Source organism: Bos grunniens, chromosome 11, assembly GCF_055505025.1.
Source record: "Bos grunniens cultivar Pamir isolate PY7600 chromosome 11, Bosgru_T2T1.0, whole genome shotgun sequence".
In the NCBI taxonomy this organism is placed as follows: Eukaryota; Metazoa; Chordata; class Mammalia; order Artiodactyla; family Bovidae; genus Bos; species Bos grunniens.
Genome location: NC_141175.1, coordinates 24,763,341 through 24,784,637, shown reverse-complemented (window position 1 = coordinate 24,784,637; position 21,297 = coordinate 24,763,341). Strand labels below are relative to the sequence as shown.

The window sequence follows — 21,297 nt, the reverse complement described above, 5'->3', positions numbered from 1 at the left end:
CTGAGTGTGTTCAGCTCCCTGGGCTCAGAGTTGATTCTTGCTCACCGCAGCCGCCACAGCCCTCTTCACCTCTGGGCTGTTCTAGGCACTTTGGTGCATCTTAGAGATGACATCTGGTGTGAGGGCATGGGTTTTGGAGTCAGGCCACATTTCAAGATCCAGCTCTGCTCCCCATAACCCCAACTGTGTAGCCTTGAGCAAGTCTCCTGATCCTCTTGCATTGCTGTTTTCTCAGTTATGAGGACCATGATCCCCACCTGGTTATGACTGTAAAGATTAGAGAAAATCTGTGGTGTGTGTGTAGCCAGGTGGCTCTTCAATCTGTCAAGATTATTCCTGTTACTGCCCTTGTCAGTTCTGCTGATTCCATTAACGTCTTTAAGTTTTGAATATGGAATCATTTTGAAATGGCAGAGGATGCTTCTAGCTGGTGGAATAGTGCATTTGTTTATTCATGAAGTATTATTATCATCTTTTTTACTAGAACCTTTGTGTTTTGAGCACAGTTTTAAATGTTAAACAAAATGGGCTCCTCCTTACCCTTATGGAGTGTATATTCTAACTGGGGAGACCCGCACCACACACACACACAGTTAAGAACAACTAAAAATAAATTGCTAGTCATAATAAGTACCATAAAGGAAACCCACAAGGAGCAGATAGGAAAGACCTCTCTTAGGACATACAAACAGATCACTCTTGGAAAAAGGAAGAAAAGGCATTTGCAGAGGGACCCCATTCTGGGACAGTGGATTCTTGGCATTTTTGAGTAAAGGAACAGCCTTGGTGGCTGGAGCGAGTGGAGCCCACTGAGCAAAGGAGGACTACACAGGGGCCAGAGATACTTTTAACTGTCAGTTTTGAGAACAGCCTCAGTCTGTTCCTTCTTATTTAAGCTGCAGACCCGAAGGCCACACATCCTACACTTTTATTTCACTCTGATATGTGCTTTTCCATCACCCAGGGGATTGATTATCTGCATGATCTTGCTTGGGTGGTGGAGATCAAGTGAGATACCTCTTCATCTCAGCTGGTCAGTTTAGTGCCACCTCTTTAGACGTTGGGAAGGGACTCTGCCTGTGCTGTGCTGCTTTGCACAATCAGTTGTATATTGTCTAGTAGGACTCTGTGGTCTCACATATAAGGATGGGCAAGAGCATGTTACAGCTATGAGGAAGTCAATGAACTATAATGTATCTACCTTCTCCTGTGTTGAAACAGAAGCTGAGGGTTGCTGTTGTTCATAGGCTGATGTCCAGAGTGCCATGTTATAGAGAATTCTCAGTTCTGGCTTTCTCCTCTTGGCTTAGTTGAAGAGTTAGTGTGAGAATAATTAGTGTGTAGAAAGGGGGATTTAAGGCAGCTTAGCTTTTTGAAAGTATATTATAACATTGAAAAATAAGGTAAATAAAAATTCAAGTCCAGGAAGAATCCATATTGGAGTCGAAGGCTTGACTATAGAAATTCAGGTCATAGGTCTTACCCATTTTTTAAAATTGAGCTATGCATTAACTTTTGATCTTTCTTTGGCCCAAAGGGTCATGATGCTGATCACGACTGTGATTTGCATTGTACATAAGAAAAAATCTACCAATCCTAAAAATGGAAAAACTAAATGCTACCATTACCCAAATGGAGGCAGTTCTTTTCATACATCAGCTACCTCCCTTTCTGTGTTATGATACTTAGGGCTACTTTTCCCCCAAATAGTAAAGGAAAAAAAAGTCCTTATACTGGCACAAAATGTAGTAAGAAAAAGATGCATTTGGGGCCTGTTCTCATCTTGTGAAAAGTGCTCAGTACTTGAATCCTACAGGTCTGGATTCACACCACAGCTCCATGACTTCCCTTCGATGTGGCCTTGGTGAGCAAGTTGTTTCATCCTTCTACTCCTAGAGTTTCCTCCTCTGCAAAATGAGTATTCTCACTCCATCTTGCAAAACTGCTGCAAGCTTTGAGACATTTATATAAAATACCTGGCATGTACTATAGTAGATGCTCAGGGGTGGAAAAAAGTAGCTATTTTTAAGTCTGGGCTTCCTTGGTGGCTCAGTGGGGAAGAATCTGCCTGCCAAGCAGCAGATGCAGGTTCAGTCCCTGGGTTGGGAAGATCCTCCAGAGAAGGAAATGGCAACCCTCTCCAGTATGCTTGCCTGGGACCTGGGCAATCCCATGGACAGAGGAGCCTGGTGGGCTGACCCCACGGAGTCACAAAAGAGTCAGACATGACTTAACAACTAAACAACAACAGCTATTAATTCTGGAAACAGACCTGATTTACTGAACTCGCCCTCTGACAGCTGTCAACCTAAGATTGCAGATCTGATTTTTGAACAGTTATTTTTCAGGTCAATGTGAATATCAATCATAAGATACCTGCTTTGTAAGAATTAAATGAGATAGCATAATACTTGCTATCTAAGAAGTGCTTAATCAGATCAGATCAGTCGCTCAGTCGTGTCCGACTGTTTGCCACCCCATGAATTGCAGCACGCCAGGCCTCCCTGTCCATCACCAACTCCTGGAGTTCACTCAGACTCACGTCCATCCAGTCACTGATGCCATCCAGCCATCTCATCCCCCAATCCCTCCCAGCATCAGAGTCTTTTCCAATGAGTCAACTCTTCGCATGAGGTGGCCAAAATACTGGAGTTTCAGCTTTAGCATCATTCCTTCCAAAGAAATCCCAGGGCTGATCTCCTTTAGAATGGACTGGATGGATCTCCTTGCAGTCCAAGGGACTCTCAAGAGTCTTCTCCAACACCACAGTTCAAAAGCATCAATTCTTCAGCGCTCAGCCTTCTTCACAGTCCAACTCTCACATCCATACATGACCACAGGAAAAACCATAGCCTTGACTAGACGAACCTTTGTTGGCAAAGTAATGTCTCTACTTTTGAATATGCTATCTAGGTTGGTCATAACTTTCCTTCCAAGGAGTAAGCATCTTTTAATTTCATGGCTGCAGTCACCATATGCAGTGATTTTGGAGCCCCCAAAAATAAAGTCTGACACTGTTTCCACTGTTTCCCCATCTATTTCCCATGAAGTGATGGGACCAGATGCCATGATCTTTATTTTCTGAATGTTGAGCTTTAAGCCAACTTTTTCACTCTCCTCTTTCACTTTCATCAAGAGGCTCTTTAGTTCTTCACTTTCTGCCATAAGGGTGGTGTCATCTGCATATCTGAGGTTATTGATATTTCTCCCGGCAATCTTGATTCCAGCTTGTGTTTCTTCCAGTCCAGTGTTTCTCATGATGTACTCTGCATATAAGTTAAATAAACAGGGTGACAATATACAGCCTTGACGAACTCCTTTTCCTATTTGGAACCAGTCCGTTGTTCCCTGTCCGGTTCTAACTGTTGCTTCCTGACCTGCATACAGATTTCTCAAGAGGCAGATCAGGTGGTCTGGTATTCCCATCTCTTTCAGAATTTGAAGGATGCCTATTGCTATGTCTGTGCTATGATATCTTTTAAAATATTTTTGGTAGAGAGATAATAGGAGACTCCATAAACCAGTCGGAGTTGACAGTTTATGAGAAATGAGAAGGCTTAAGGGGTCAGGCTTGTCCTGGAGGAGACGAAGCCTGTTCACATGGCCTTCCTCCCACATAACCACTCTGTCCATGGAAACCGTTCTGCAGAGGAGCTCGGCAAGTGCTAGTGTGTCAAGAAGTCGACTCCGAGGTCCTCATTACTGAGCTTCTCATGAAGTTCGTAGGTGACCTTGCAGAGTGAAAGTTCATTTTTTGGTTTGCGAAGGCACCTGGCTAACATGCTGGAGAAGCTGAAAAAGGCCACCATTTTTTCACCACATTTCCCCCACTCAATCACATATGCAGCTGTCAGGCAGCGCTACAGATCAGGTCTGTGCCGTCAGGTTCCTTCGGAGGCATTTGTGTGGTAAATATCTTGAACTGTTTCCCTCATATCGAGGAGGAGTTTCCCTCCTCACATTGGAGGAGTTGCGATTTAAAGGGTAGAATCGTCTCTTTTCCACAGTGGGGAAGGAGTCAGTGGTGGGGGCCTGTTCACCTGTGGTCATGGTCATTCATGTGGGTTTACACATCTTCATACTACTGGGGTTAGTCTTTGGGGGACCCCTAGGCCCATCCCTTTGCTCCTTCCAGCTTCTCCCAGGAGCCCTCACCTCTCTCCTTCCAACCCCCTTCTGTGTACTCCTTACAGTCAACTCATGAAATGGTGTATTACTCAGTCTCAAATTAAGTAAAGTATAATACATTTGAGTAAATTTTTTTCCCTATACGAATAGAAGTCCTTTCAATTCATGCTGTTCTTGAATCACATTTTTGGGTGATTGACAGCTAGAAGCCATTACAGAACCCCTTAATCATGGGATTAGTACCAAGAATTTATTCCTTGTGCCTTTAGTACAACTAATGCTAGCTTCTTCCTGCAGTTAATCTCTGAAAGTTAATGAGCTGCCTTACAGCTAAAACTTAGAAAAAGCACTTAAACAGTTTTTAAGGGCAACCACTGATTTGATTAGTGAAAAGTCCACATGGTATTTCTTCCTACTCTTCTTTAATGTAGGTTCTTTGGAATTGTTTTCTAAGTAGAGATTTCATTTCTTGTTCCAAAGGGAAGATAACAGCTTCTTTCGATGGAACTATTAAAATGGATTATCAATTACTGGCATCTATAAAAGATCTTAGTACCTTGTCATTTACTGAAGAGGGAATTTTTCGTATTTATCGTGTGTCAGTAAAGATATTCCAGTATCTCTCTTGACAAGATAATTAGGGAAAATTGCACATTGAGCAAACTGAATTGTAGGCACAGAAGAGTAGGTGGGTGGGAAGGGGGAAGGTAATGTTGACTGAAAGAGACTATTTTCAGAATCAAGTCAAACATAGAGGAGCTAAAGCTATTATGATTTAGTCATTGTCCATTTTGTAAATGAGTGTGTCTTAGATACTCTGTTTATCAGGTGATAGGAATGAAGTATGACAGGAGAACTCTTAGATTTTTGCCACTGGGAGAGAGAACTAATGTCTGTGTTAGAGAAAGAATCCTGTTTTTGAAATGGTTATCAGTACAGGTGCTGGAGCCCATGGATTGGTGGCTGCTTTGTGACAAGGTGAGCAGACCCATCCACACAGAGTCCCGACAGATCTGGATACTTGGTCTTAGGCAGGTCACTTGTCTCTAATGACAGTTCTCATCTGGAAGTTGGTAATTGGGCTTGCTTGGTGGCTCAGATGGTAAAGAATCTGCCTGCAGCGCAGGAGATCTGGGTTCAATCCCTGGGTCGGGAAGATCTCCTAGAGAAGGAAATGGCAACCCACTCCAGTATTCTTGCCTGGAGAATCCCACAGACAAAGGAACATGACAGGCTACAGTCCATGGGGTCACAAAGAGTTGGACACGACAGAGTGACTAATACTTTCACTCTCAAGTTGGTAATTACCCAGATTCCACTTGTCTGGCACAGTTATCAGTGTAACAGGTACAAGGTTTTTTTTTCTTTTTTCCTTCCATCGAGCATGTTCTGCTTGCAAATCTTTGTGAGTATGAATCATCTTAACAGGATGACACAGCTTCTTATTTACTTCTTCACTGCATTGTTTTCAGACTTCACTTAGCAAATTACAAAGGAACATCAGAAATTCTGTGACTTTCATACACCACTGGGTGTATAGTACAGGCGTACCTTGGAGATATTGCAGTTGTGGTTACAGATCACTGCAATAAAGCCAATATCACAATACAGCTAGTCCATGAATTTTTGTTTCACAGTGCATATAAAAGTTACTTTTACACTGTATTGTAGTCTGTAAGTGTGCAAAAATAATTACATCTAAAAAACGTGCAGACCTTAATTAAAAGATATTTCATTGCTTAAAAATTCCAAAATAATTGCAATAGTCACATCAAAGATCACTGATCACAGATCACCATAACAAATATAATAATAATGACAAAGTTTGAAATATTGCGAGAATTACCAAAATGTGACACAGAGACACGAAATTAGCAAATGCTCTTGGGAAAATGACACCAGTCGTCTTGTATGATGCAGGGCTGCCACCAAGCTTTGATTTGTCTTAAAAAAAAAAAAAACCAAGTATCTGTGAAGTATAGTAAAGGAAAGCACAGTAAAACGAGGCATGCCTGTGTATTTCAGAGATGGCCTTGCACACTTTGAATAGTTGTAGGATCCAGAAGAGTTTCGGACTAGCCATCCATTTATACTCTTTCCTATACAGACCTTGTGCTCTCTTGTCTTGATACTTTGGTTCATATTATTTCTGCTTCATTCCCTTCTACAATACCAACTTCAAGCACTTCTTTCAATAAACCTGTTGTCATTGATATCTACCTCCTCTGAAATTATATCTTTAGTGGCCTTACCCTTTTATTTATTTTTTTTAATTGAAGGATAATTGCTTTTCAGTGTTGTGTTGGTTTCTGCCATACATCACTGTGAATTAATCATAAGTATACATATGTCGCCTCCCACCCACCCCCTCGGTTGTCGCAGAGCACCAGGTTCAGCTCCTTGTATTATATGGCAGTTTCCCACTAGCTATCTATTTTACAAATGGTATATATATATTTCAGTGCTACTCTTTCAATTCATCCCACCCTTTCCTTCCCCTGCTCTGTCTACCATTCTGTTCTCTATGTCTACAAGTGGTTCTCATCTTGATTGGGATATAATTGCATGTCCTTTGTTAGCCCACACCATTATTGTGCATTGTTGTTTAATTATTTAGAATGCAACTGGATTTTCACACTGCTAGCTGAGAGCTCTGTGTTGTAAATCTTGATACCCTCCCTGGTGCTGAGCACAGGTCTCTTATCTGTAGAGGACACCTAAGTTTTTGTTCATCCTCCCATCTATTTGGCATTCAAGGCACATGTCGAGTGTTTCCTTCGTACCACACGCTGGTGCTTGGTACTGAGAAACTAAAGCTAAAGAAGATGTGGTGTCATTTTTGCCATCAAGAGGTACATAGTCTATGTGGGACAGGCAGACTAGTAAATAGTTAAAGCATGTTATGAATAGAAGGAAACTGTGGGGCATTTTTATAGAGAGGGATATTTTTGCAAATGTTTGAATTGTATCTTAATAGAAAAATAGGATTTCTCTTGAACTGAAAGTTAAAAACGCATTTTGGAATTGCTTGATATTTTGACTTTATAGATTGCTGCCATTATCCCAAGTATTATCACACCCTCATACAGATGTTAAAGTATATTGTGTGTTAACTTTATTTACATAAAACAAAAACATGTCTTGGCACTTGCTAAAAGAGGGAATTCCAATGAATAGAATGTTGTATTTCAGAGGAGTTGCTTTTAAACTATATAAAGCCTAACTTTTATCCTGCTTGAGGTCTCTCTTCATGCTCCAGGTCTCATTCTCTGCTCCCAGGTTCTTTTTTTGCTGCTACTATGAACTCTGGAAGCTGGGTGTTTGCATTAGAGCCCAGGGCTGCCTGGAGACCTCTTACAGTTAGAAAGCTTGAAGCTCTTCCTTTGTGGGATGTCGGGATTAAACTGGGCAGGAGGCACTGTGTTCTGTCCAGAGGAAAGTGTGATACCAAAATTCAGCCCTCTCCATCACCCACTTAACACAAACTGATTAACCAAACAAAACCCCTTAAAATTGTTTTCAACAGTTTGACATTAAATGACTTTTAATAAATTACATTACAAAAACATTTAAGTCAAGATTGAAACATTAAGATATGTGCTTTTTTCAAGTGGCTTCTTTACTACAGACAATTCAAGTGCAAGTATCTCTTCTTTCCTATTTTTATTCTGTTTGAACACAGTATCAAGGTTATGTCTTCTGAATATCAGTTCTAGCCTCTTGAATATAAAATTTACGCCAGAAAGTTGGGCGTTTTTCTTCACCTCGCTTTTTCCTAAATTCCTGAAATAATAAGTTTGTTTACATTTCTATAATGAAGCTCAAGTTTTACCTTTTTTCTTATGACATGAATAAATAATGCATAGTGGAAGGTGACAGATCTGGGTTCATTTCCTAGCTAGTAAACACTGGGCTGCTCTCTGCTGCAGAATGTGAAATAATATCTCTTTCTAGGGTTACTTTAGACCCACATGAGATAATGTGAAAATCCTGTAGTACCATTTGAAGTGGAAATGACCTGCCCTGTACCAGAAACAAGTGCTACTATTGCGTTTGATTAGGCAGCAAGAAGGAATTCGTGAGAAGTAGTCTTTCTTCCTGGAGAAGGCAATGGCACCCCACTCCAGTACTCTTGCCTGGAAAATCCCGTGGACGGAGGAGCCTGGTGGGCTGCAGTCCATGGGGTCGCTAAGAGTCCGACACGACTGAGCGACTTCACTTTCACTTTTCATTTTCATGCATTGGAGAAGGACATGGCAACCCACTCCGGTGTTCTTGCCTGGAGTATCCCAGGGAGGGGGGAGCCTGGTGGGCTGCCGTGTATGGGGTCGCACAGAGTCAGACACGAATGAAGTAACTTAGCAGCAGCAGCAGCAGCCTTTCTTCCTAGGTTTCCAAAAAAAGGGCACTTAAAAAAAAAATGGAACCAAATCTTACCAATCTTAACACAATTTGTCTCTTAATATCAGTTTGTCCACAGGAGAAATTGAAAACCGCGCCCAGTCCCTTCATCTCTTTGAGACATTGAAGACCGACCCTGAAGGCTTTCACAAACACATGGTCAAGTATATTTACCCTACGATTGGTGGTTTTGATCACGAAAGGCTGCTGTACTATTTCACTCTGCTGGAGAGCTGTGGCTCTGCGGATTTCGGGAAGTACGCCATTAAACCGGAAACCCATGTTCGGCTACTGAAGAAATTTAAGGTAGTGGCATCAGGTAAGATGATCATATTCCTGCCTGAATTCATTCTTTAAATTCAGTCTCGGACTTCGTGTTTGGTACATGATCGTGTTCTTGCACCGTGGCTGGCATGACTGTGAAACCTCAGTATTTTGATGCTAATTGACTTTAGTTATCTCCCTAGCTCCTTTACTTACTGTTGAGAGACTTAAATATTAGAGAAAGTTAGGTCACACAGTGACTTACAGAAGGCCTGGTATTCAAATCCAAAGTTCTTGAGGTCTTTTTTCCCCTACTCCCATTGTTTATATTTTATCTATATAAATGACAAGGTTGAGACACTTTAAAATAGGCCGTTTAGCAGAATTTTACTTCAGTGGAACCTATGTGTTTAAGGAATGTATGAAGCCTTTAAAATAAGAGCTTTAGAATCTTTAATGAATTGTGGAAATCTGTAGAATGGTGTCTATTTGTCTTTATGCTCATAACTAAGAGGTTAACCAGAAGGTATGCAATTAAAGATAGGGAGAGAAAAAGAGGAAAAAAAGAAAAGAAATTAACTACATTAAAATCTCTCAAATCCGTATGAAATTTTATAATTTACTGAACCCGGGTCTCCTGCATTGCAGGCAGATTCTTTACCATCTGAGCCACCTGGGGAGCCTTTATAATTTATAAGGTACTTTCATCTGCTATTCATAACGATTGTGAGAATTTACTTCAGTTTATCAGTGGTTTACTGAGTAACTGAATTCGACCCTGGACCAGACACAGAGGAAAAGGAGTGAGGTTCAATCCCTGCCTTTAGGTAGTTGATGAGATGTCTGCTGGATGACAGATGAACCTGGTGCAGTTTGGTGAGAGAGCTGTTGGAAGAGCATGTAGGTGCTGTGGGGCACTGAGGAAGAGAGGAGATGTTGCCAGGTCCAGGGTACGCGTGAGGATGCTGGGACTCACAGAGTGACCTGTTGAGGGCTGCACAGTTGGCCAAGCTGCAGGCAGGGATTGGAACTCAGATTTTCAGTTTTATCTCAGTGACAAACGAAGCTGTCTGATGGAACTGAATCTTTTCATTCAACCATGCAGAGAGGCCCTGTGTGGGTTTGAAAGTTCCTGTATGTTTATGTTGGAATGAACTACTCTCTCTTTTTCTTGCCTTTCCAATAGGTCTTGATTACAAAAAGCTGACTGATGAAAACATGAATCCCCTTGAGGCATTGGAGCCAATCCTTTCAAGTCAGAATATCTTATCCATTTCCAAACTTGTTCCCAAAATCCCTGGAAAGGATGGCCGCATGCTTTCCCCAAGCTCTCTGTACACCATTTGGTTACAGAAGCTGTTCTGGACTGGAGACCCTCACCTCGTTAAACAAGTCCCGGCGTCCCCCCAAGAGTGGCTGCACGCCTATGATGTCTGCATGAAGTACTTCGATCGCCTCCTCCCAGGCGACCTCATCACTGTGGTGGACGCAGTGACCTTTTCTCCAAAAGCTGTGACCAAGGTAACCAAAGATAGCTTCACGTAGACTGGCCATTTTAGAAGAAATGGAAATTGCCCTTCCAGTCTGTCAATTTGTTTTTGTTTCCTTTCTTGAAAAGAGGAATACTTACGTGGTTGGTGGTTTCGTTTTCTGCTGAGCATGACGTATGTTCATTGGGAGGTCATTTTCCTCTATCATAATTGTACAGGTAGTCTAAATCAGGCTTGACGGTTGTAATTTGCACATCCATTTTGTTCATATTATAGTTGTTCTCATAATATGTCATTTTATACTAAATGCTCCATCCTCTTCTTTCCAACTGACAAGTGGAAAGAACCTCCAGGGCCAAGCCCATGTTTCCTGCATTCAGAGCCAGGCTAATAACTTGCTGCATTGAAAATCAAGATCTTAAAAAATTTTCGCATTAATAACACTTAGGACGTGACCGGCTGGTAGAATTGCCTGGAGTCTGTGTGGCATTTTCCAATGTCCGTTCTGTGTCTATGTGAGCAATTTTAACTGGATTCTAAGTCCTGCTGTCGCTCCTTCAACAATGTAGACTTTCACAGAAATAGACAGTGTAGGTCCTTCCCCTCCCCTCTTGCCCCTCTCACCCAGACTCCCCTGCTTACCACAAATGTGAATTTCTCATTGCTTGGACATGGGGCATTGTCTCTCCTAGAAAATCTGACTGTTGGTCTCAGATCTAAACAGCATCATCTTTGGGACTTCCTTTCACTTTCTCTCCCGTCTTTGCTGCTACCTTCTCTTTTTACCAAGTTGCCCAGTCTGCCCAGGACCCTACCTCGTGTATTTTTACTGTAGTTCATGTTATCCTGAAAACTGAGCGTAGAGTCTAAGAATCCAAGTCATTCATTTGGAGATTGGCACAGGTGGAGGTTCAAACATCTACTAGAAATGCTAGTTTTAGCTGCTTTGCTAGATTAATAGTTGTGGGTAACCAAGGACTCCATTTCCTTATTATAACTCAATTAATTCAGTTAATAACTTGGTTTGAAATTTTATAACCAATACTGTGAAAAGGAGATAATCATTTTTGTTGTTGTTAAGAAAAAAGCAAGGATGGTTATAAAAGGATTTAACATGATATATCTGAAAAGAGCACACGTGTAGAGTTACAAGGCTTTGAACTTTGGACCTGCCACTTCTCAGCTCCTTGGTTTAGCCTCAGGAATCTCTGTTAGACTTTTGCCTCCTTAGGGCAAAGGCTGTAATTGGAATTTATGAAATAGATAATAGCATTACCCTGATTTGAATAGGTGAGGAAATGAAATTGAGGTTTAACAAGGTTAATATGGTAATAGAGGAGCTATGATTTGAACTCAGGGAGGCTTGTTGCAGGCTCTTTGCTCTTAAGTACTGAAGTAGACTATTTCTAAGAAGTAGAACAAATAGCTAGAGTCAAGGGACCTGGAGCCTTTGTAGCAACTGTGGGGGAAAAGTAGGGCCAGAGAGCCCCAGGCATTTTCAGTCCAAGCGGAGCAGCCTGTCATGGAATGGATTTTTCCAGAGCAGGGCTAAGTAAATGAGGAAGGCCGGGCCGGAGCCTCGCAATGTCTGGGAAAAGACGAGAGTCCAGCAAATGGTGGATAAATCTCCAAGGGTGAGAAGAAGTTGGAGTCTAATTACGTACTAGCAATGCTGGAAGTGTGTTTTGGAGGGAAAGGGCTGAGAAAGGAAAATGGCTCCAGAGCTGGGTGGGACCTGTGAACCAGCTGAAGGAGCTCTACAAGTGAACAGACTGGCCAGGAAGATGGAGTGGCCCAGGCTGAAGAAGGTTTTATGTATTTTGTCTAAGGGCAGAGACAAAGCCTAGCATAGCCAGCCAAGGCCATGTTCTAATTGTGAGCACGGGTGTAGGGGTGGATAAACAGCCTAGACTTTCCAACAGCGGTTATTTGCTCATGGTTAAGCAAACCTACCCACTCCAGTGTTCTTGCCTGGAGAATCCCAGGGACAGGGGAGCCTCATGGGCTGCTGTCTATGGGGTCACATAGAGCCGGACACGATTGAAGCGACTTAGCAACAGCAAGCAAACCTAGGATTTAGATGCAGAGTCTACTCAGATTGTTATTTATGTTTAAGTCAGACGATTTTAAGTTACAGCACATTCTCATCGCCTTAGTTTCTTAAAGATACCCTCCAACCACGAGAAAATATATGACCCAGTTGTCTGTGGGCATATGTGCACTTTTTCCGAGGAAAAGATGCATAGCTAACCCAGTTGGGATCGAGTCAGTTAATTGTGGTGTTGTTTTCTCTTAGCCCAGATGGTGTTAATTCTCAGCAAGATATTTTGCTGTAGAATGTGTCAAGAGGTGGTTTCCTACTAAGTCAAGCTATAGAAAAGTAAGACAGCCACATTAATTTGCTGTCTTTAGCTTTATGTCTATTCTTGGTTTATTAATTGGCAAGCTCTAAGTTTTCCATTCAGAGAGGGCAAATACAAAGTTTAGGTGCAGTGCATCTTTGATATCACACAATGCTGTCCTAGAGAGAGAGGGTATAAAATTCATGTTGAAATACAACCCTCACACGTCAGAGGACACATTTGGAAAAGGAAATGCGGCTGGATGTGGCCAAGTTTGCAAAACACCAGATGTTGCCACAGCTTGTACATGATGTAAAAAATGTAAAATAAGTGTATGTTACTCATATATAGTGTGCAGTTTTCAAATGTGCACCCACGTTTAATTCAGAGCCAAACTTTTGGAAAGAACTGGTGAACTCCTGCTAGAGGGCCTAACATGTATTCAGATACTGGAATTCACTGAGGAATATCCCCAAAGCCTGAATTTCATACCCATTCTGTGATGAAATAAGCCTGCTAAGGCACTTTGCCTTCATAATAATAGTCGCTTGCGCTAGCAGAATTCATAGACATTCTGGGGAAAATATTCACAAAACAACATTATGTCATGTAGGCTAAGATTGAATTTGCATGACATTCGAGGTGATGAATATGCAGAAGGGAAAAGAATACAAATATTTCAAGTGCATTGGCTCTAGTTCTCAATTGCCGCTTTCCAGTTGAGTCAGGTTAGGGTTGCTCTCATATTGCTTTTCCAAATCAGTAATTAGAAACATTTTTATAGAAGGGCCAGAGAACGAGTTAGTGGGTTAGAAATCCAGGAAAATGGTCAGCAAAGCTGAAAAGCAGGTCAGAACACCATTTGCTTGGTTCAGACATGATGTGATTATAGAAGGGGGCTGCTGCTGCTGCTAAGTCGCTTCAGTCGTGTCCGACTCTGTGCGACCCCATAGATGGCAGCCCACCAGGCTCCCCTGTCCCTGGGATTCTCCAGGCAAGAACACTGGAGTGGTTTGCCATTTCCTTCTCCAATGCGTGAAAGTGAAAAGTGACAGTGAAGTCACTCAGTCATGTCTGACTCTTCACGACCCTATGGACTGCAGCCCACCAGGCTCCTGCGTCCATGGGATTTTCCAGGCAAGAGTACTGGAGTGGGGTGCCATTGCCTCCTCTAATAAAAGGGAGCACTTGCATGTAATTCCAGCCTTTGTGTTCTGTGCTCAGTGCTCACTCTCGTTTGCTGGTAGAGCTACATCCAAAAATAAGGATGTGGAAAATACTCCTCCTATTTAGGAAGTGCTCTTCTGGAGTTTGCCCGAATCCTTCTTTTAAAGCTCGGTAATCACAGAATTAAAAGTGCCTTCTAGTGTCCTGCCCACTGCTTCTCAGACTGGATTGGGTAGGCGTTTACCACCCGCTCCCCACCCGTGTGCATCCGAGGTTTCAGCTTCTACCAGTTTGTTCATTTGGGAAATGTATCTCCTTTGGGTTAGAGCAGAAAAATTCTTGAGAACCTCTTTAGTCTGACCTCTTACCTTGAGCATCGTTTCTATTGTTAATTAAGCCACTACCTCTGCTTCTATATTTATTTACACACACACACACACACACACACACACTCACATACACATAAGGAATCTTTCTTTCTCTTCTTACGTTGCCCACTTTCTGGTTCTGCCTTCTGAAGCTGTGGAAACGGCATGAGGCCATCTCTTGTTCATAAGACTATTTAGATTCTTGAACTAAGCTACTATTTCCTCCCATTGTCTAGACTAATTGCTGTAAAAATCTAGAAAAATAGATTTATCTTAAAAACCCTGATATGATCTAAAAATAAATTTTACTTCAGAAGTTTAAGTCACAAGCAAAAGGCTGCATTGTAGCTATAACTTCAGGATCTTTCCAGTGCTAATGCCATCTGTTAACTAAGAATGGGAGTGCATTTTTCACCATAATGAAAATTGGTGTCAGAAATCTGTGTAAAAATGTTTAGGTAATGCATATTTCCTGATTGCATGGCATGATAGATGACTTTCTGATGCATCAGTCAAATGCATGCTATACAGATTTATTAAGTATTTAGGCATTATTGTGTGCCGTATACTCTATTAGTTGCCATTGGAGACATCAAGACATAAAAGACATGCCTATAAGAAACTTAAAATTAAGAGTTTTTTTCTTTACAGTAAAATTATAGTAATTGAGAATTACTCTCCCTATGAAATTAGAAATTCGTTGACGGGAACGATGTTGCCTTTTATCTCCAAAGCTCCAGGTATCTAGCACAGTATAAAAACAGATACTCCTTAAAGTGGTTGTTAAAATAGTTATAATCATAGATGGACAGTTTTTACATCTTTTAATTTGTGAACGCCTTATTATTCTTAGCAGTTATTGAAGATCCTAAACAACCTTTGTTTATGTAATATCTGTTGATATTTATCATATTAGAAATTAAAACCAACATATTTTAAAAATATATGTTTAATTCACTTAAGACTACCAATAATAGATCCATTTATAGGTTGATGGTAATAGCATCTCTTAATGGAAAATAGAAAGAGAGTATTTCACACACACACAAAATGAAAGCGTGACATCATTTTACAGTTGCATGTCTGGCTTAATGTTAACAGAACACAGCTAGGTTCTCATGTTTGCTTTTGTGTTCAGCTTTTGTTGTTTGGGTTGAAGAAGATGAAGTTTTCAGCCTTACACAGATACAAGGTTAGAAAAGGGAGGTGTGCTTTAATGGCCTGTGGTCTAATTCTGAGTGTTCTTGCCACAATAAACTCATGATAGATTCTTACAGGCTAGTTGTAGTGTAGAATCAGAACCCCTATCCTTGGTATCTCTGTGCTCCGTTATACTAAGACTGTTGTTCTAGATCGCACTTTGAATGGCTCTTTTACCCGTGTATGATTTGGAATATAATGCATTAAGCATTTGGAAAATTGGCTCACTGAGTTATGCAAATCATCCAAATGTTGATACAGAGCCTTATATATCATCAACAAAATCACATGGATTATTCTGAACACTCATCTCATCCAGTGAGTCTTTAAGCATTGGGAAGCTGTCACGCTCACAGTTGTGGGTACATGTTTTCCAAAATTCCGATTTTTGCTTGAAAGCTTAAGTTGTGTCATTGGCAACAAATACTGTGAGTTATTTTTCTTGAAGTGACAGGCTCACTTTGTTCACGTTGGAGAAAATGTTTGGCAAATATTCAAGTCTGAATAGCCATAATTTGTCTATTAAGTCGTTCTTTCAAGCACAAATGGTAATGTATGCCAGAGCAGCTACTTCACCTCTTCATGACTGAGAGAGTCATTCAAACACTTTTTCTTTATTATATTTCAGTACACAGTGAGGCATTTTATGTGTATCTCTCAGTCCTTCGAAGATAATGCATTCAGTGGTTGAGATTTAATGAATTATTTTTACTCCTTCATCAAGAACATTCTCAAATGAAAATACCAGTAGAGAGCCCAGTGACTCTTAGGACAGCTTGGTGCCACTCCCTTGATTGTGCTAAGTCCCCATAGTTTTATCCACCATTGCTTTTTTACCATCATCTAAGTGTCAACATGGCGAAAAAGGTAAATAATGTTTTCATGTCATTATCAAAATAATTTTGACCTTGTTCACAAGGTCACTCTTGAAGAGTCATAGACCTTTGTAGTTTGTGGCCCACACTTTGAGAACCAGTTATAAGTTATTCTTTTCAAAACCACAGCCATCCGGTGCCCATATGAAAGAGCATTTCAACTTCCTAAATATGTGTAATACAAAAAATAATGAAGATATGTCTGGTCAGTGCCTAAAGGATTGTCTTATAGTTCAGTTCCTCAAAATAGTGTAATTCCTAATCAGCTTTCCAAATGTAGAGGTGTCAGAAAGAACTTGAAAATGTAAAGGGAATGTGTGCATGGTAATGTCATGATAACACTCTATGAATTTTTGAGCTTGCAATATATCTTTTCCTTCTACAAAGTTTAGCTTTTATAATTTTTTTAGCAAACATATACATTTTTTAATATTAATCAAGCTTAGCAGAGAGTTCTCTGGGAGAGGCATACATTCACCTCTTTCTCAGTTTCATTCCCAGGCCAGGATTTCGCTTTAGAGAAGAGGTGATTGATTTTTCCAGGACTTGAATGCAGTAGTTTGAGGGTCATGATTAAAAATGGCTCCACTCTTTCTTTACTCAGGAGAATGAAAATGATTATCAACAATAAATAAATACTGTTGGAAGAGCTGGAATTGGGGAACATGGCCTGGATCTGCAGTCCAGTAGTCTGTCTTTCATGAAAGTTCACACTTGTTTGAAACTTGGCTTGTTAAGAACGGCTGCAGAAAGTCATTCTAGAAGGAAGCTAAGGATGGGTGTGCCCTGACAGGCAGGGCAGACTGGGGTTGGGACATTAACCTGTGGCTCTGAAGTCTGCTCTCATCCAGTGGGGAGGAGTCAGGAGAGGGGGAGAGGGATGCCCACGGTGCGCTTGCTATAGTTTTGGTTAGAGTGGAAATTTTCTCCTCATAATGGAAAGATGAGGAGAGGACAGGGGACTTTTGGCTTGCTTAATTAATTCGGCTTGATAATGAAACCTCTTGCCAGTGAGGGGAGAAAGGAGTCCAGAGTCTGTGGGGACCTGGTGCTGTTACCTGCCCTGCCACGCCCACTCCCTGAGGCCACTCCTCCCGTCCCTGTGAGTCCTGTGGTGCATCCTCCTGGGACCAGTCGTGGCAGTGCAACCTGTTGTAGAAAACTCCAGCCTAGGTCAGAAGAGACCCTCCTCCACCTTCCTGTGGACGAGGCTAAAAATTCACTCTCTGTTCTGTTTCCCATCTCAGATTTTTGCCTAACTGAACTGAAGATTAAAACTCATCACAAGTTTTAAGTTAAGCCACGAGCTTAAATGAGAGTAGAAATAGGCCAAGTGTTACAGGTCAGCAACTTTAAAATGACCCAAATTTAAATTCCCATGATTAAATTCCCAGGGAGAAATTGACATCCTTAAAATCAAATCCACTTGCCCTTTTAGTTCAAGTTCAATTCCATCGAAATCCAAAATTCGTAAATTCAACAAAAGTAAAGTTCAGAGATGGTTTTCCTGGTTTCTGCTTAGTTTTACAGAGAGGGCTACGTCAAGTGTCTGGGTGATAAATCAGGTTCTTTCAGCAGAATATACCTTCTTTCACTCTAGGAGTAGCTTCTTCAGCAAATCTGAAGTTAAATTAATCCTGCCCCAAGTTTTCCATGCATTGCATTTTAAAAACTCTAAAAGAAAAAGAGAAAAAAATTAAAACAGTATCAACCTCAACTCCATGACCTTGTAATTTAGAAAACTCAAGCAAATCACCAGCTCTGAAAGAGCCAAGCAAAATCTTGTTCCGAGTTCAATCCAGACACACATTCCTAGAAGGCTGGAGAGCATGGAAGAGGCCTGGTGGGGTGAGAGCGAAGGGGAGTCGACAGAAAAACCCCCCACTGGGTTTAACTTTGCCAGCATATCAGGCTTATCCAGAGATTGGTTGGGTAGGTCTCCCATCAAGAGGTTAACTGTGATGTGTGTTCTCCATGGAGGAAAGAAAAAGCATCCACCTTATCTCCTCTCTGAGGCTGATTTATTTCACATGGCCCCGTCTGCAGTTACTCTGCCTACCTAATTTCCATTTCCCCATTTAAGCTCTGCGTTCCTCTCAGTTGTGTCCCAGTGGCTACTGTTGCTGTCTTTTATTCTATGAAATCCCACTTGTCTCAGAAACCTTTCTCTAGGGAGCTTTGCCACTCATGCCGGTGTTTGTTTCTGCTGAAAATCACCCTCAATAGATCTCTCAACTGAAATCAACATAAATGGTTTTGAATTCTGTGCCCCCAAGGACCACGAGAAGACTGTTACCTTTGCTTTGTGCTTGTCTGAATTGAAGTATTTCCATCATATATTTGGGGCTTGATGGGGAAAGAGCAGTAAATAGTGTCTCGTCTTCCAAAGTTACGGTCAGTTAAGAGTCAGAGGGATCAGCCAGATGAAGATCAGTTACTTTATTGTTGGGAGGGTTGGAGTAGCAAGCATGGTTGATTTTATACATTCAGCCTTCCTCGTACTTGCTCCCTGCCCAGATCTTTAGACATCCCTGCCAAACACGAGGATATTTTATTTGGAGAGCATGAGTGCGTCCTCAAGAGTGCTGCCTCCCACCTTGATTCCCACCCATGGGACCCCAAGTGGTGGCCTCTGGGTTAGTGCTGCCCAGTAGAATGGTGATGTGAACCACCTGTGGAATTTGAGAAGTTCTAGTAGTCACATTTAAAAAAGGTGACACAAAATAGGTGAAATTGTCCTAAATGTTACCATTTCAACCCAGGTCTCCTGCATTGCAATCAGATTCTTTACCATCCGAGCTACCAGGGAAGCCCATAAAAATATGAGCGAGATATTTCCACATTTTTGTTTTTGCTGTTTTGTTTTTATTTTTGCATGCTCTTTACCATCTGTTGCGGACTTGTTAATAAAGATGAGTCGCATTTCAAATGTTCAGTAGTCACCTGAATGTATTGGACACATAATGCCTCACTTGAACCAAAGTCCACACTTATCCCACAAATGTCGGCCACCGGGAGGACAAGAGCAGGAGAAAAGTCACAGCACATCTCAGAAAGAAAGGGAAAGGACTAGCCACCCAGCGTCAGTGTCTCCCCCTTGTGTCATCAGCTGTCCCTCCTCCTCCCCCGAAAGTGAAAGGCGAAGAGAGCAGCAGTACTTTCCTTCTCAGGACCAATCGGGGAACGTCCTCCTCTGCAGGCCTGGGTAGTAACTGTGCAAAGGACAGGAAAATGGTTCCTGCCACACATACTAAATGAAGGTCAAGCTAACAATAAATTATAAGACCTCAGGCGTTAGCTGTCATCTACAGAGATCACTGCACGTGCTGTGTAATAACAGTGGTAATAGCTCCCATTTATTGTTCACTTATTATGTACCAGAAGCTGGCTCTCCACTTGACCTTCTCTCTAGTTATCATCACAGTGACCCTGCAAGGTTGATATTACATCTCGGTTTGAAATGAGCACACTGAAGGTTAGAGGTTAAGTAATTTGTTCAAGGTCAGAAGCAGCTTAGTAGCTGAGTCAGAATTCCAATCCTAGTCTTATCTATTTAGTGTTAGAGGTCTTCAGCCAATGATAATCTTTTTTCCTCAGGGAGGCACCCACTATTTTCTGAAGCAGATTGGATCCATTGATGTTATTTCTTATATGGAGTCCACATCTGCCCCTTATCTGGTCTCTTTTTTGTAACAAGAAATAGAACCACTTCCTTCCTTGCTCTTTGAGAAATGGAATAAAAATACCATATATCCCCCAAGACTTTCATGCCCCATTTCTTCTTTATTCCTCAAATAGCCTGGATTTCATGTGTTTCAGTTATAATCACTTTTTCCTTGACACAATTTATATGTGTTTCTCCTTTTTTTTTAAAAAAAAAGGAGAAGAAACGAAAAAGTAATAAAAAAATCGCCTCCATGTATTACTTTTCCTAGTGCTACTGTAACTGATTACCACACCCCTCAGTGCTGAAATAATATCATTAATTGTCTTTAATTTTGTAGGTGAGAGGTTGGGCAGGGGTCTCTGGGCTGAAATGCAGGTTTAGGAAGGGCTCCACTGTTGCTGGAGGTTCCAGGGGAGAATCCAGTGGTGAGTGAAGGAAGTGAAACTCCCTTCTTTGGCTCGTGGCCCCTCTCCTCCATCTTCAAAGCCGACAACACTGCCTCCCTCCGATTCTCTGTCTTCACATACTTCTCTCCAACCAAAGCCAGGAAAGGGTCTCACTTTCAAGGACTGACGTGAAAAGATGGGAGCCTGCGTGGAAAGCCTTGGATAATCTCCCCATTGCAGGGACTGGACCATTAATCACATCGGCAAAGTCCCTTTGCCATTACCATAGCATGTTCGCAGATCCAAGGATTAGGATATACCTCTTCGGGGACTGTGATTCTGCCACCCTTTACTTTTATATGTAATAAGGTTTTAGACACTTCAGTTCAGTCGCTCATTTGTGTCCTACTCTTTGTGACCCCCTGGACTGCAGCATGCCAGTCCTCCCTGTCTATCACCAACTCCCGGAGTTTACTCAAACTCATGTCCATTGAGTCGGTGATGCCATCCAACCATCTCATCCTCTGTCATCCCCTTCTCCTCCTGCCTTCAATCTTTCCCAGCATCAGGGTCTTTTCCAATGAGTCAGCTCTTTGCACCAGGTGGACAAAGTGTTGGAGTATCAGTTTCAACATCACTCCCTCCAATAAAAACTCAGGACTGATTTCCTTTAGGATGGACTGATTGAATTTCATTACAGTCCAAGGGACTCTGAAGAGTCTTCTCCAACACTCCAGTTCAGAAGCATCAATTCTTTGGTGCTCAGCTTTCTTTATGGTCCAATTCTCACATCCATACATGACTACTGGAAAAACCATAGCTTTGACTAGATGACCTTTGTTGGTAAAGTAATGTCTCTGCTTTTTAATATGCTATCTAGGTTGGTCATAACTTTGCTTCCAGGGAGCAAGCATCTTTTAATTTCATGGCTGCAGTCACCATCTGCAGTGATTTTGGAGCCCCCAAAATAAAGTCTGATACTGTTTCCACTGTTTCCCCACCTATTTGC

The 21,297-nt window shown here is 41.6% G+C and overlaps 1 protein-coding gene across 4 annotated transcripts in view; it reads left to right on the top strand.

Annotated features, from left to right (window-relative positions):
• The window catches only part of NBAS (NBAS subunit of NRZ tethering complex), a 329,576-nt gene that overhangs the window by 228,808 nt on the left and 79,471 nt on the right, over positions 1-21,297 (top strand). For all 4 annotated transcript variants that reach the window (XM_086323557.1, XM_086323555.1, XM_086323556.1 and 1 more), the window contains 2 exons: positions 8,598-8,848; positions 9,980-10,314. In XM_086323557.1, the coding sequence (XP_086179683.1) occupies positions 8,598-8,848; positions 9,980-10,314 (586 nt within the window). The remainder of the gene's footprint in view (positions 1-8,597; positions 8,849-9,979; positions 10,315-21,297) is intronic.